General features: G+C 43.1%; 4 protein-coding genes across 4 annotated transcripts; all 4 read left to right on the forward strand.

Moving 5' to 3' along the window:
• Positions 1 to 225: 225 nt before the first annotated feature.
• LSM04_006374 (uncharacterized protein) lies at positions 226 to 3,036 on the forward strand (the record flags this gene model as incomplete). Its single annotated transcript, XM_067338483.1, has 1 exon — positions 226 to 3,036. The coding sequence occupies one exon, from the start codon at positions 226 to 228 to the stop codon at positions 3,034 to 3,036; it is 2,811 nt and encodes a 936-aa protein (XP_067193761.1).
• A 324-nt stretch (positions 3,037 to 3,360) lies between these two features.
• LSM04_006828 (Sister chromatid cohesion C-terminal domain) lies at positions 3,361 to 8,742 on the forward strand (the record flags this gene model as incomplete). The annotated part of the gene is made up of 1 exon (XM_067338484.1): positions 3,361 to 8,742. The coding sequence occupies one exon, from the start codon at positions 3,361 to 3,363 to the stop codon at positions 8,740 to 8,742; it is 5,382 nt and encodes a 1,793-aa protein (XP_067193771.1).
• A 590-nt stretch (positions 8,743 to 9,332) lies between these two features.
• On the forward strand, positions 9,333 to 13,661 carry LSM04_005160 (uncharacterized protein; the record flags this gene model as incomplete). The annotated part of the gene is made up of 1 exon (XM_067338485.1): positions 9,333 to 13,661. The coding sequence occupies one exon, from the start codon at positions 9,333 to 9,335 to the stop codon at positions 13,659 to 13,661; it is 4,329 nt and encodes a 1,442-aa protein (XP_067193742.1).
• Positions 13,662 to 14,193: 532 nt separating this feature from the next.
• LSM04_003394 (GNAT domain) lies at positions 14,194 to 14,967 on the forward strand (the record flags this gene model as incomplete). The annotated part of the gene is made up of 1 exon (XM_067338489.1): positions 14,194 to 14,967. One exon carries the CDS (start codon positions 14,194 to 14,196, stop codon positions 14,965 to 14,967), a length of 774 nt encoding a protein of 257 aa, XP_067193710.1.
• Between the last annotated feature and the right edge of the window lie 68 nt (positions 14,968 to 15,035).

Below are 15,035 nucleotides of genomic sequence, written 5' to 3' on the forward strand. Positions count from 1 at the left end.
TTTTGGCTATTGCTTCTCCCTCTGAAAGAGCGGCTTATGCAATGCAACTACTTATCCTTTCTTTTTTTTTTCGTTTTGTTGTTAATATTAATATTATTATTATTATTATTATTATTATTATTAATTTCCCCATTTTATATGCGTCAGTTTCGCACCCCAAAGTAAGGGGAGCGAGAAGAGTGTGGGGTGACTGCTACAATTCATTGAGTTATGAACTCCAACGTCATGGGTGTTGAGGCTGGAACTGTTCTCTGCCAGTTGGTGGAAAAAGTTGACCAGATTGACAGGATTGAGGAAATTATACTTATTCTTCAACAACATTTTGTAAAGCTGTTCAAAATGAAAAATGAGGCATCAGACTCATCTCAGCTTACAGCTGCGAGTTTGGCGTCTACGGAGGAGGAGAAGTTATTGGCTGTTCGGGCCGTTTACTTACTTCATAGCGTGGGTCGTGAGCGTCATAAGGTATTTTTTCAAGCTGATTCTTATCATACTAGTGTCGCGTTTTTTATTCATGAACTTTTAGGTTCACTATCAGGTGATAGGAAACGATGGTTTCAGAAGTTGCAGGTGGAAAGTCTCCATGCGTGTGTAGCCCTGATAGAGGCCACAGGGTGTAAGAACACAAGACTTTGTCTTCCTGGAATTGTCTCAGTTTGTGTGAAGTATATTATTCGCGCCCAGCATGGAACAGACGCCTCTAACATTCGCATAGGAGCGATTGAATTACTGCGTGTCTCACTAATCACTGCTCTTGACTCTAAATCGGAGGATGAACAATGGCTGCGAGAGACTGTAGTTCATTTGGGAAGAAATATGTCACATTTGCTAGCGCCTAGTTTTTTGATAAATGATGATATCACTCTTTCAATATCTGAGGCATTACTGCATCTCGTCATTGATGTACTGCTTCTCCCCTCACTCACGCTATTCCTTGAAACACTGCTAGTAAAAGAATTACTGAAAGGTTATTTTCTATTGGCAAATCAGGTAATTCTTTTTGGTGGTAACGTTGGGGATGTTATTAATTATATACCACGCTCTTTCTTGCATCAAAAAACGGTAGTGGAAGTACTTCGGACGCAATTAGGGCAATTACGAGGTTTAGAGTTGTTGCATTTCGTCACTACTATGCTACGTTGTGAATCCACATTTTCAGAAGCGTTTTTTGAAGATCATGCTTCCTTTTTACGTGTGTTGCAGCGCTGCATTCAAGTGACCGGTACAGAAATGTCTGTAGAAGAGCTTTATAGTTTTCGAACTGTACGTAGTCGATCCTGCAGTGTTGTGGACGAATTTATCGAGTCTGCGGCATACGCAGCTAACCAAAGCCCAAAGGGAAAGTGTATACTTGTTACCTTTATGGATGACTGTGAGGCTACACTTGAAAACTGGGATTTGTACATGATACATCCAGCAACCATATACGTTCTTACACGTCTCATTTTGTGGCAGTTCAAGATTCCATCATGGGTGCAGCAGATGTGGGAGAAGGAACAAGGGAAAGAAGAGGTAGAAATAAGGAAAAAAAATGAACGACCAGCGGAGGAGTTTCTAAATTGTGGTATGTTTGAACAACTATGGAGTATTGTGGCCTCTCAACATCTTTGGAACATCACTGAAGACGACGAACTTTGCTCATATCAACAACGACATCATCGCCAAGTAGTTGCTGCGACAATCCTCCGTTTTCTTGATCTCACGGCTCAACTTCTATGTGATGATACGAGATCTCTTAAGGGAAAACGCAAGAGAGCTTTTCAACGACTAAATGTGCTTGTGTTGTACTTAATTCTTGAAAAAGCATCTGTTGCAGGGATTGTACATGATATTGCTATGCATACCATAGAGACTTTTGGTGAGGCAGGAGGGTATCCCGATACACTTGCTTTTTTTCTTGATCAAAGTGGATTTATTGTTGATGAGGCTGCACGTGCTGTAGAGGAAGAATCACTTCGTGTTTCAGCAGCTAGTGTATTACGCGGCGGTATTGGATTCCTTCAGACCCGACTAGTTTCAAGTCTTCACAGAGAGAGTGTTAGTGTAGTAACATCACGACAATGGATAGATAGCATAAAGTACTGTAATTTAACACCAATTGCCGCCAGTATCACTGTTGTGCAAAAATCTTCTGATTTTATTGCTTCTGCTATTAAAGTTGCATGTGATGCATGTCGTCATGCTATACTAGAGGATGACAGAGCTAGTGCTCACGCCTCACTGCTGCTACTAGCAGATTGCTTTGGTATGAGTGCGGCACTTAATCGCTCTGTTTCACAACTTGGCACAGATGAAGAACAAGACCGTTTTACTACTGCAGCAGATCCCCGTGTTCAAATTCTACAATTAGGTGTATTGGAGGCTTTACGAATGTTGTTGGTTTATTGTACCAAACATGATGTAGTAGCACCACTCGCGATAAAAGCTGTTATACGTGCCCTTACAGTCTTTCTTACTACACCAAAAGCCGAATCATGGCTACAGGAGCAAAACTGCATTGATAACATTCCATCATCTCCACCATTATTTGTTTGGGAGAATAATACAAGTGCACTTCTTCCACGTAGTCATTTACGCACTGTATATCAGATATATCTTTCATTTATGGCAATCCTTAAAGAACCTATAGCCTCTTTTACTTTTACAAGCGCCTCAAAGAGACGATCTGCACAGGAGAAACGTTCATTGGAAGATGTGCGACCGACACCTGCGGTTATAACGGTACTTTGGGGTCTAGAGGCACTATTTGCCATCGCAACAGAGTTTCTCTCACGGCGAATGGTGGATGAGGTCCTTCCTGTGGTGGTTACGTGGTATGAGCGGGGGACCCTCCCACGTATTCCTACAAGAACAGATGAAAAACTGCGGGATGCGGTTAAGAGTTTTCTTATAGGAATCTGTGAAATTGATCCTTCACTGAGGGAGGAGATACACTCGTCATTTGCGTCGCTATTCCCTTCAGTACTACCACCGGTAATAACAGCGACTCCTACAGTTGCTCTTATTACACCTGATGGGACAACAGAGCAGACGTAGTAGTTTTCCTCTCTTTCTCCATGTATTTCACCCTACAGTTGGGTGGGCGGGGGTTTAAAGATTAAAGAGAAAAAAAAAAGAAGAGAAAAATAAAAGTGAAACTGATATTGATTTTTTTTTTCTCTTTATTGTTGCACGCACAAACTGTTTCTTAATTATTTGCATGATGGGATAGTTAGTTCCTTTTCATTGCTTTTTGTTTTCTTTTCTTTCTTTTCATTTCTTGCATCTTGCTCTCTCTTTCTCTCGTTTTTTTTTTCTTCCCCTGAGTCCCTTCGTTCTACTTTCCTTTTTTTTCCCTTCTAAAGGGGTTGTTGGTATTTTATGCCATCCACTCACGTTGCTGGAGTACCGCTCCCACCGGCGATGTCTGGCACTGTAGATCCAGTTCTTAAACTCTTAACGGCGTTCCCGGTACCTCAACTACTATCCACTTCTGCACCACTACCAGAAACAACAACAACATCATCATCATCACCTCTTAAGAACTCCAGTGTGGCTTCTGGTGAAACAGAAACATCTGAAGATGATATTACACAGGCAACACTAGAAGCCGCCCGTACTCTTATGGTGTCCAGTAGCTACATGTCACTCTGTCGCTCGGCTGGTGATAATGGGGGAGGGAACAGTAACTACAGTATGGATAAACTCTCACCCCTGGCACAGCGCATTCATAAGGGATTGAAAGAAATGGAGGAAGAATATCTTAGTGGTATTGGTAACATGAAGAGCATTGATGTGTCCTCTAGGAATGAACGGTGGTCACATAATACAGAGCAGAATATGACACTACGCCCTCGAACTAACCTTTGCAGTGATAGAAGAAGTGATATTAAGGAAGATGTGAAAAAGATAAAGAAGATAGAACAAAATCTTACTCATCTACCTTCTGTTGCGATTCACAAAGAGGAATTAGAACGTGCCCAACAGAAGACAGAGATGTGTTGCCTTTTAAATGTTTCTAGTGTTATAGAAGGTGGATTAAAGGACAGTAATTCTCTTGAAAGTTTACTCGGCATGCTCTCCAGCACTGCGCAACCATTTAAAGACATTAGTGCAGATCATCTGACGTCATTTATATCATCATTGGTGGTCCCATCATCGACAGATGAGAAGGATATATCTACCGCAGTTATGAAACAGGCTGTAGCATGTTGTGCATGTATTTCCCATCCATCTTTTGAACTCTCTATTCTACCAGAGGATATCATTGATAATCTTATAACTATTCTTGCCGGAGTTCTTAGACGTGTTGCGAAACGTTTATCGGGGCGCCTACAAAATAATTCAAATAGCAACAACAACAGTAACAGTGCTGTTAACAGTAGCAATAATAATACCGATTTAGAGACTCTTCGAGCCATGCTTGACAGTTTTACTGTGAGTGTGACTGAAATGAGGCTAGATGTTTGTGTTCACGGGGATTTACTTCGATTAGAAGATCTTTGCTTTCAATGCCTCTTTGTTATTAACAATAACTGTGGAAGACAAGAGGCTACCAACTATGCCGCGTATGTAATAAGTCATGCAGTAGACCTTTACCGATGTATATGGAATCGACTGGAGATACAACGTGATACAGTTTGGACAAGTTTTTTTTCACGGCTACCACTTGGTGAGAATTTGCTGCTTCGCTTGTATATGCTCCCTTCTGCTGTTAAAGTAATGCCTCTCACAGCAGCTGTAGTGGCAGCGGCACAGTCTATTCCCATTTCCTCCAATGTTATTACAAAGAGTGCAGTAGATCGTTTTCAGCAGCAATGCCAGGTATGGTCAACGATGTTTTTTAAACATTTTCTTCTTGAGGAGCGTACAGAGAAAAAAGAACGCGATCTCTGTAGTACCATTGTGCTTCAATTTTGTGAAGATTTAGCACACATGTTAGGGCTTCCAGAATACCCTGTTGCAGACATGTTATTACGTTCTCTTCTTGTAAGCTTTATGCAATGCTGCTTTCGTTCATCCACTGCGGAAAATGATTATTCTTCACTGGTGCAAGGACTTCGACCAGTATTTGTAGATGCTGTTTTTCGTGTATCATATGTTATCTTTGGTGTCACACATAATAAACTTCAAGTTTCTAATATTCCTGATCATTGTGTTTTATCTGCTGCCCAACTTAATGAATGGAGAAAGCTTACTCTTTCTGAAAAGAATAACTCAGGAGAGGAAGAGTCACACATATCTGGTGAAGAAATGAAACGAGCTCTGGTATATCTGGCGCTTTCACGCCCCATTAGTGATCCAGCAATTAAGAATGCTGCTTCATTATTTCACATACGAGCAGCCCATATCTTTACATGGGCATTACGTAATGATAATCTCCCTGATACTGCACTAGATCCATTAGTGCGCACCAAGCATGTCGCTGATGGTGGATTAACACTTGACTGGGATACAGTTAATGCATGCAGTATGCAATTATGTGCGGATTCTGATAACTCACTTCTAAGTCCAATGGCAAAAGAGCGACTTCCAGCATGGCTACTGTCTGTGTTTCAAGTACGAGATGATCAACATACGACGGGTCTTGAAGCTGCACGTAAGAAGACATTGACTCATGTGGCGAAGTTAACCGCTTTGTACCCACCGTTATTAGAAAAGATTTGGCCTATAGCCCGCCGTTGTGTACGTGAGGATAATGCACGTGTACGCGAGGGTATTATTCCACTACTTCTTACTCTATTCACAGAAACGTGTAGGAATAGTGCAAATACCGCACATGTGGAGGAAACTGCTACAGATGTAATAACTTCTCTTCTACATCTTCTTAGCGATCGCAGTGTGACTGTTGTTACCCGTGCTATTGCGGCCCTTGACACACTTCTTACAGATACCCCGTTTAGATCACTACTGGAAAACCTTTCAGTGGGAGAACAATTATTAACGTTTACGGAATCAAAACTACTCGCGATGATGGGACCTACAAGAGAGAGTCGTCATCAAAGTGATGTTGTACGACTGTTTCTTCGTCGTTGGGTTGGACAGGAGCCAACAGATATCGCCGCCCATCATACACACACACAGGTGGCGAGAGAACTCACACGTCTTATTCTTACTCATATGTCATACCCATACGAGGTAACAGAGTCGCTGCATCTCGTTACACTACTTATCGGGATGCATCGTATGGTATCTGCCCGTGATGCGGCGGGGAAACGCACAACACGACATCACAATATAGTAGACAGTCAAGAGTTGCGTGGTGTATTAATTGGCGTTGCCAAAGTATTGTGGGCGGAACATCAACGACTCACACCGGCACCACAAGCCGCCGCTTCGTTAGCCGCCATTCATGCATTAGCGATTGCCTGCAGTGAGTGGGTTGTGCCACTGCTGGAAGTACTCGCGGAGGCCCTTGTGCAGCCATTGCCGGTTGGCGCCGCAGAGCGAGAGGCGGCGGGTATTACTTTACTCCATGTTTGTCGTATATTGCGAAGAGTGCTAATGGCTCCACGTCCACCACCCGTTTCACTAGATCAACTTGCCCGTGCTCTTACAGCACTACTCTCCAAGTACGTTGGACCACATCAACAACATATTCTCCTATCAGCCAGTGGGGTGCTAACGGCAGCAATAACATGTGGTACAGATAGGTTATCAAACAATGTAAACACTAAATATCTTACACTTTGTTACTCTCTTATGAATGCCTATTACGTACGTACCATATCTCTTCTTGGATCACTTCGCACAGACCCACAAAGTGTCGCCTATACACTGCGTTTCCTATTTCTTCTTTCAGAGTTTTTACGACTATACCCAGGATGGAAGCATCAACATCCAGAGCTCACAGAAGAAACAGCTGTCAGTGGTTCTGGTGTACCAAATCAACTTGCACGTGGGGATGGTATCTGCGCGAACGTTTACACAGTGGTAGAACAAGTATTACAACAGTCTCCAGATGAGTCACAAAAAAAGACAGCTGTTATTGTATTACGTGTATTAGCATCTCTTTGTATGTTGCAACCTACCGTCTTTCTTTATCGTTGCGAACCCTATTTACGCCGTGCCCTGGATTCCACTGCGGACATTTCTCTACAACTTCAAGGTCTGGTTCTTATTCGTGATTTCCTAAAGGACGAAGATGCACGCATTGACTATGCAGCATCAATGAATGCTCCTGTACCCCCAACAACAACAACAGCAGCATCATCATCTTCTCCCCCTCAACTTACACCTCTACCTTCTTCTTTGCCAAATGAACGAAAGCGAAGAAGACGTGAAGAGCTCAAAGTGGTAGCCACTCCTTGTGTGGAGGAACAAAACAGTGGTATGGCTACTTGGGTTATGCAGCAATTTCATGGTGAAGTATTACAGTTATGTGAGAGTAGTTCTGTAGCAGTGAGACAGCTGGCGTTTGAGGTGCTTCAGCTGTGTGCTCAGGGGGGTTTATTGCCTCCATCAAAGTACGCCAGTGCTTTGGTGGTAATAGCAGCTGACCCACAAAATGATACGATGCGACAAGCTGCTATAGAGTGCTTATCAGGACATAGTGAACGATATCCCGATATTATCGCTGCCAATGCTGCAACTGGAGTGATTAGGACCTTTGAATTACATGATGTCTGTGGATTAGATGTACTTCGCAGTGCTTTGGTAACGGATAGTGGGTTACAGGCAGAGAAATGTGTGCATGCACATCTCTTCACGTCATTACGCAAACGTCACCGCGATGCTATTCTCTCTTCAATTCTGCGTTGCTTTCATCAAGAGGGACGTGCAAGACAGTGGTTACAAGATCATTGCAACAGTAAAAGCTCTAGGACAGATGATCCTGAAGAGTTAACACGCAATCCATTTCCTTTTTTGGCACACCTGTCGTTTATTGTGGCTTACATTCCCTACACGGTTGAGAGTGATGTGCTACACGTACTCAATAGCTGTCGTGCAGCGTTAGACATGATTGGACAAAGTTGTCTTGACTTTGTTGAAGCATGGCGAAGTATATTGCGATCAAAGAAGTCCCATCAGAGGGGATCTGGAAGGAACAGCACTAAACATCTGGAAATATTTGATATATCTGTTCAGTGGTGGAAATGTTTTGGAATTCTTTGTATTTCACATATTTGTACCTTTTTACGAACAGAGTACGGTCTAAACGCGGCGAAATTAAGACGACTCGTAATTCGCCGCAGTACCGCTTCTCACCACACAACCAATCTACCACGGCCTGAACCACACAGTGCTGCTTCTCAAGCATTCCAGCAGCGAATTGCGGCACTTGTGCAGAAAGCCACACCATTGTGGGAATCGAATGCAGAACCGGCGAGTCGCGTGGCTGCTGTGGAGGAAATGCACGCCGCCCTCACAGTGGTGGTATTGCAAGAGGCTGCCGTGCGGGAGGAGGAGGAGGAAAAAGAAAAGGACACACTTCTGCAGAGTGAGGGGAATAGCAGTGGGAAGAAGAAAAGGCCGAGGGGATCAAAGGGAACTCCCAAAGACAAGACAACAGAGATGGAAGAGCAGAGAGAACCACAAGAGCAGCAGCGAGTAAAGAGGAAACAGGGGTCCCGACGGGTTGCGAAGAAAGTTTTTAACAGAAGCAGTAGTAGTAATAGTAGTAATAGTAGTAGTAATGGTAGAAGAAGTAAAAGCAGTTCCTCGTCATATTCATCTTCTTCTTCCTCTTCTTCTTGTGGTGGTGGTCGTCATGTCCACCACTCGAGTAGCGGTGGAAGCACAGATGGATCTGACGCAGAATGATAAATCACTTGGATACAGGTATAAAGGGTCATCACAATATTTTCTTATTTCTGCCAAATACTGCTACTACTACTACTACTACTACCACTACTAAAGTTATCACACCATTTGTTTTTCTGCTTTTCACTATATATTATACACACACACACACACACGCACAAACGTATAGATAGATATATAGAAAGAGACGAATGGATGAAGAAGGGGGATGGCGAAGGCAAAGAACAGACTTGATCCTCTATCCTTATGGGTAGAGTACATGCATAAACAGATAAAATTGTACACAAGTATCTATTAGATGGTTATGACAAATGTAATCATTCAATATATTGATATGACTCCCATGATTTTTCGTTTTCTCTTTCTTTTTTTTTTTAAATACCATTTTACAACAAAAAAAAAATAAAATAAAGGCTGCACGTTGTGCAGCAATCTTTCTTTGTAGATTTTGAGGAAAGAAAAAGAAAAAGAAAAATAAGGAACAAGAGCAGGAATTAGACGACGAATACGAATAAGCAGACGTGTGGGGAAAAAAAAATAGAAATAAAAGAAAGTAGTAGTAATAGTAATAGTGTACTCTACTATACCACATGTTCCAAGAAACCATTGAAACTGTACTAGAATTCATTGGTTCTCATAGTGAACAGTACGGCTGTAGTGGAGTAGAGCTTCTTTCCTTTGTGTCTAATGATGTACTGCCACACTACGGCCTTGCAGGGCACAATACTCTTCAGCGCACTGTACTAGATCTCCTTATTAGCGAGGGCGGTAGTTTCACTGTAAAATGCAAGGGAAAAGTAGTGACAACAACAGAACTCATGGCTGCGCCAGTTCCCTATAATGATTGTACTTTCTTCCCCACATTAGAGTTGCAGGAAAAAACACTAGGAATATCACTGCGTCACAAAAACGTCCGTGCGGCTGTGAATTACGCCTGTGATCACTTTGTAACCGGGTTTCGTCGCTATCGGAACGTAAGAGGAAAGGGAGATGGGTGTACATCCGTATCGGGATTGGGAATTGGCATTAGACAACTGTTGCGAGAACAGTGGCTGCGTGTACTGTACGTGTGTGAGAATGGCGCAGCACCAATGGTGCCGTATCTTGTACCACACTTCGCCGCCCCACCAACGTATGAACAAGTGAAGAAGCGACGTTCACCCATGGAGACATACTTGGCACGCCGTAGAGGAGAACATCGTCCTCCGTTTCTTCCTATTGATCTTTGTGTGGCACGCCGCATTATTGTATCATCTCCGGAACAAAAATTAGTGTTTGAAGATGCTATTCATGCAATTTTTGCGGCACATGGACAAGAGGTACCAAAACGTGATGGACGCAAAATGCGTTTCGCCCTTCAGCGTATGTTAACTGCCGCAGGACTTTCTGTTGTTAGAGGTTCTATCGTTGTAAGACATAGAGAACGTTCTGTCTGGGTAGTGGTTCCGAATAGTGGACCGGTGGCATCTGATGATAGTGATGGTAATAGTGATGATGAAAATGATGAAAATGCTAGTGATGATAATAATGATAATAATGATGATAACAACAACAATGGTAGTGAGTCCTCCTCTGGAGAAGAAAATGATGAGGATACCAATGATGATGATGATGAAAATGAAATTGAGTTGCTTAGAAACGCAACAGTACCAAAAGTATCACTAGCAAAAATGGGGAATACGAGTACAACACGTAAAAATAGTGATATCTTCTGCGTTGATCCATCTTATCCACTCCCACTACAAGTTGTGAAAGTAGCAGAACATCAGCCAGTTGCATTAGAGTCGGTATTACCACGTGTTATTTTGTACGATTTCCGTGGTACAACACAGGACGTACATCGAATTACACGACAATATGAGGAACGTTGGGGTACTATTGAGAGTAGTAATGTCTTAAGTCGTCATAGTAAGGCATTCACCCGCCTCATACGACCAAAAGGATATGATGAGACACAACAAAAACACATTAATAATACGAATACTATCACAAGTAGCAGTGATCATAATGATAGTGTAGTAGATTCATTACTACCCAAAGGTGTTTCACAATGGGCGGTAAATAAAGTAATGGAGGCATTACGTTCTGCACCATTACAGGCATTATCTCTATTTGAATTAATGCGAAGTGTTGACCGCCGGACGTTAAGGCGTGTACTGCCGTATCTTCGTGATGAGGGACGTCTTACGACGACAGGCATAACCCTAGCGAATGGTAGACGAGTTGGTATTGTGGTACTTGCTGGTATTGAATTAAATGCTGATAAACGATTAAAAATTGAACAAGCCTATCTTGATAGCCTTTCTGCCCGTAGAGAAAAACGACAACAATCCACTGTTATGCTGCAACATTTACCGGAACCTACGGAGGGTGGTGTTGGTCGTTCCGCTGCTGCTGTGGCTATTGCAAAGTCTACGGCAAAGAGTACGCGATTGGTGACTAAACTCACAATGGTGCGTAATGGGTATTGTCGTGTGGGTCTGTTCCGTCTTTCACGATTACACATTGAACTCTGGCGTATATGGTGTGCATTAGGACGTGCCCCTGGTGACTCTCTCACACTTGAAGAGGTATTGCAGGAAATGAGTTTAAGTTCGTTTTGCATAATTGTTGGTTTGGCGGACATTGATGTTGGGAAGTATGTTAACGCCCAGTCGTTATCATCGGCATCTGGTACATTGTGGGGCACACCACTACGACGTTTACCGCCCACATTACAGCAGCATTGTCGTCATTCCGGTATCCAACCACTACTTCATTCCCTTGATGGATTGCAAACACAAGGACTTGTATTCTCTGATACATCACTCGCGGCATATTTAGATTTACAACTCTCAGATGTCTCCATTGCACTTGCGCCAACTGCCTGTGATCGACAGAATCGTATGCATACTTTCTATAGCAGCGGCGATCCCAACAACAATAATAATGTTGATAGTGATAGTGATAGTGGTAGTGTTTGTATTCCCACAACACCACAAGAGACGTGCTATGCCTTGTTGAATTTCTGGGGTGATTGGTGGGTGACGGTTACACCACCGCGTGAGTCCACCCGAAGAGCAGCACTCATTAGAGAAATTTCACTGACAGAACAAAATTTATCAAACGTTCAACTAGTCGCACTCTCGCGGTTATTGCGTATGGACTGTGGAGTCCTGGCGGAGTACTTGGTACAACGGCAGGGAATGGTGCAAGTACGAAAACGAACCCTACGTGATGTTTTGCAGGGAGAGGAAACCGATTTATTACAACACGGTGGTAACAATAACAGGACAATGCCGCGGCGCCGAATTGAAGTAAATGGAGCAACAATGGCAGAAGCACTGGATGCGGCGATGCATACAGAACAACCAGAAAAAGGTTTCTCACGTCTTCTCACACTGGTACGACGGTACGGCAAACCACTACAGTTATCTTCTTATAACCCTTACAACTCATGTGTACATGGGAGTTTGAAAACGTTGATGCAGTGTATCGTAGACGCAACGGAGAAGAGTCTATCCTCCCCCTCCTCCGCTACTCCCACAGTACTGCAGTCAAGTGTGGCTTCAGTGGTTTCGCCTAATTTATCAGCACTGCCCTGCCGTACAAAAGTGAAGGTGAAAAGTACTGTAGAAACTTCTCCTTTTCCTTCGACTACTACTACTACTACTACTACTACAGTAGGAACGAGTACCGAGCCGATTGCAGCGAGTGTGGAAGCGTCCCCTAATGAAGAGAGTGGGCAGCCAGTTGAACCAGATGAGACGTTGCAAGATATTATTCGCATGATATTACTTACTGATGAGGCACACTATGATGCGGTAGCAGCGAATGCTCTTCTCTCACATTTTCCAGAGGAGGATCAACAAAGATGTATTGAGTGGTTATTGCGATTCCCTTCTTTCCGCACACGCTCTGGTGGCCCCGGTCGACTTCCACGTATTGAACTTTCGCCTATTCTTAGTTTTGTACCGGCGGCCGTTGCGGCATGTGTGACACACCGTGGCAGTGCGAGTGCGACCTTTGTACATGATATGGCAACGGGATTACTATTTACACCACACTCAAACTGTCAACGTTGGTGTATGCCTCCCTTTACAACATCAGAAGAAGATGATGGAAGAGAAGTGGAATGGATGCGACGCGCCCCACGTCTTGTGGAACAGCCATCGCTTGATTTAAGTTCACTCGCCGAAGGTATAAGAGAACAGAAGGGACTTGCAGTAGTGCGGCTGCCACGCTTTGTATGGCCATCCCCTGCGGCAAGTACAACAAAACCAACATTAACAGCCACCACAACTAATACTACTACTACTACTAATTCTTCATCATCATGTACTACGAATACAACTAATACGACTAATACAGGTCATACGAATACGGTTCCAAAGGCGTTGCCAACGGCGGCATCTATGCGACAGGCACTGGAACCGTATCCTGCGCGTGGTCTTCTGCGTACGTGGTCGCGTCTGCAGCATCTCGAACTGCGAGATATTCCCATTGATCCACCACCGTCATTAGAACAGGTGTCCGTGGCACGTGCGGGCGTAATTCCATCAGACAAGAAAAGACCTGCATTGCGATATCCAAGTATCTTTCACCATGTGGATGGCGCCTTCCATGAGTTTCTCTGGCGAAGTTTTCTCTTTGCTGTGTACACCCTCGTGCACCAGTCACCTGGTATCACCGAGTCGCAGTTGATGCAGCGACTTAAAGGAGGCGGTCTTGTGAGTTCTGACTCCTGCAAAATTGCACTGGAGTTCCTCAAACAGTCATTAGTGATTGTGACGCGTTGTACTGCACTGCCTTGCGAGGGAGAATCACCAAGTCCCTTTGCAACAACAACAACAAGAATGGGAGAGGCGACATGCCAGGAGCAGGAGTGCTACTATTGTACTGTTCCTCAGGAGGGGCCTTGGAACGTCATGAATTTATAAAAAGGAAGAGAGAAGAAAGAAAAAGAGGAAAAAAAGAACATTGTAGTGGTAATATGTGATTCTTTTGCTTTCGTCTTTACTGAACTCCTATTTCATTCATCTGTATTATTGCCCCTTGCGTTGTGTATACTTTGTCTTTGGTACATGTCAGATTCTTTGGGATGAAGGCGCCGTTAAGCAAAAAGAAAAAGGATTTGTTTGTTTCCTTTATTTTTGATTTCAAACACTGCCGCAAGATTTTTACTTTTGTTCTGACAGTTGTTATATTATTATTATTATTATTATTATTATTATTATTATTATTATTATTATTATTATTATTATTATTATTATGTGTTCTTTATAACGACACATGCACTACTTTTCGCTGCTTACAATTGTTTTTCTTTCTCACTACCTATATCCTCTGTTATTATTATTGCTTTGAATGAATTCTTTTTTTTTTCTATGTTTGTTTTGTTCTTTTCGTGTTGTTGTTTTCTTTTAGTTTTTTTTTTGCGTAGTGAGGCCGTACATTTAGCTATTGTTAGCAATGCAGATCCGGCGAGCCACTATGGACGATATGTACCAGATGCAGCACTGCAATCTGCGGTGTTTGCCTGAGAACTACAATCTCCGCTACTACTTGTATCACATCCTCTCATGGCCGCAGTTACTGTACGTGCAGGAGGACTATAACCGCAACGTTGTTGGGTACGTACTTGCCAAAATGGAAGGTGAGGAAATACCAGATAAGAATCATGGACACATCACAAGTATTGCCGTTCTTCGCTCACATCGTCGTCTCGGTATCGCATCACGTGTCATGCGGGCTTCCATGAAGGAAATGGAAAAGGAATATGACGCCAATTACTGTTCCCTTCATGTACGTATGACGAATGATGCCGCTCTTCATCTATACCAAGATACCCTTGGATTCCGTTGCGCTAATGTGGAGGAGAAGTACTACGTTGATAATGAGGACGCATACCATATGAAGAAATACTTCAAGGGAACAAATCCTGGACTCTATGTTACTATGAACAGACAACTTGTTCGTCAGCAAAACAGTTCTAATGGACCTGGTGGACAAACTACAGGAACAGGTGGAACATCATCAACCGCGGCGGCAGCGGCGACAAGTGATGGTGCAAAATATGTGGATCCTGTAGATGTAGAGACTTTGCAGAAGGAACTACTAGAACTTGATGATGATGTGAAGGGAGGCGGTAAAGCGTCAGGTAAAGGACGGAAACAGCAATCACAACAACAATTACAACAAAATGCACAATCGAAAGGGGGTAAACGTGGTAAGGGGAAGAAATAACGGTGCTTTTATGTATTTTTATCCTCTTCTTTTGCCGACATCACAAACGGAAGAGAAAGAAAAAGAAG

The sequence above is a fragment of the Trypanosoma melophagium genome, assembly GCF_022059095.1.
Source record: "Trypanosoma melophagium isolate St. Kilda chromosome Unknown ctg15segment0, whole genome shotgun sequence".
NCBI classification, from domain to species: Eukaryota; Euglenozoa; class Kinetoplastea; order Trypanosomatida; family Trypanosomatidae; genus Trypanosoma; species Trypanosoma melophagium.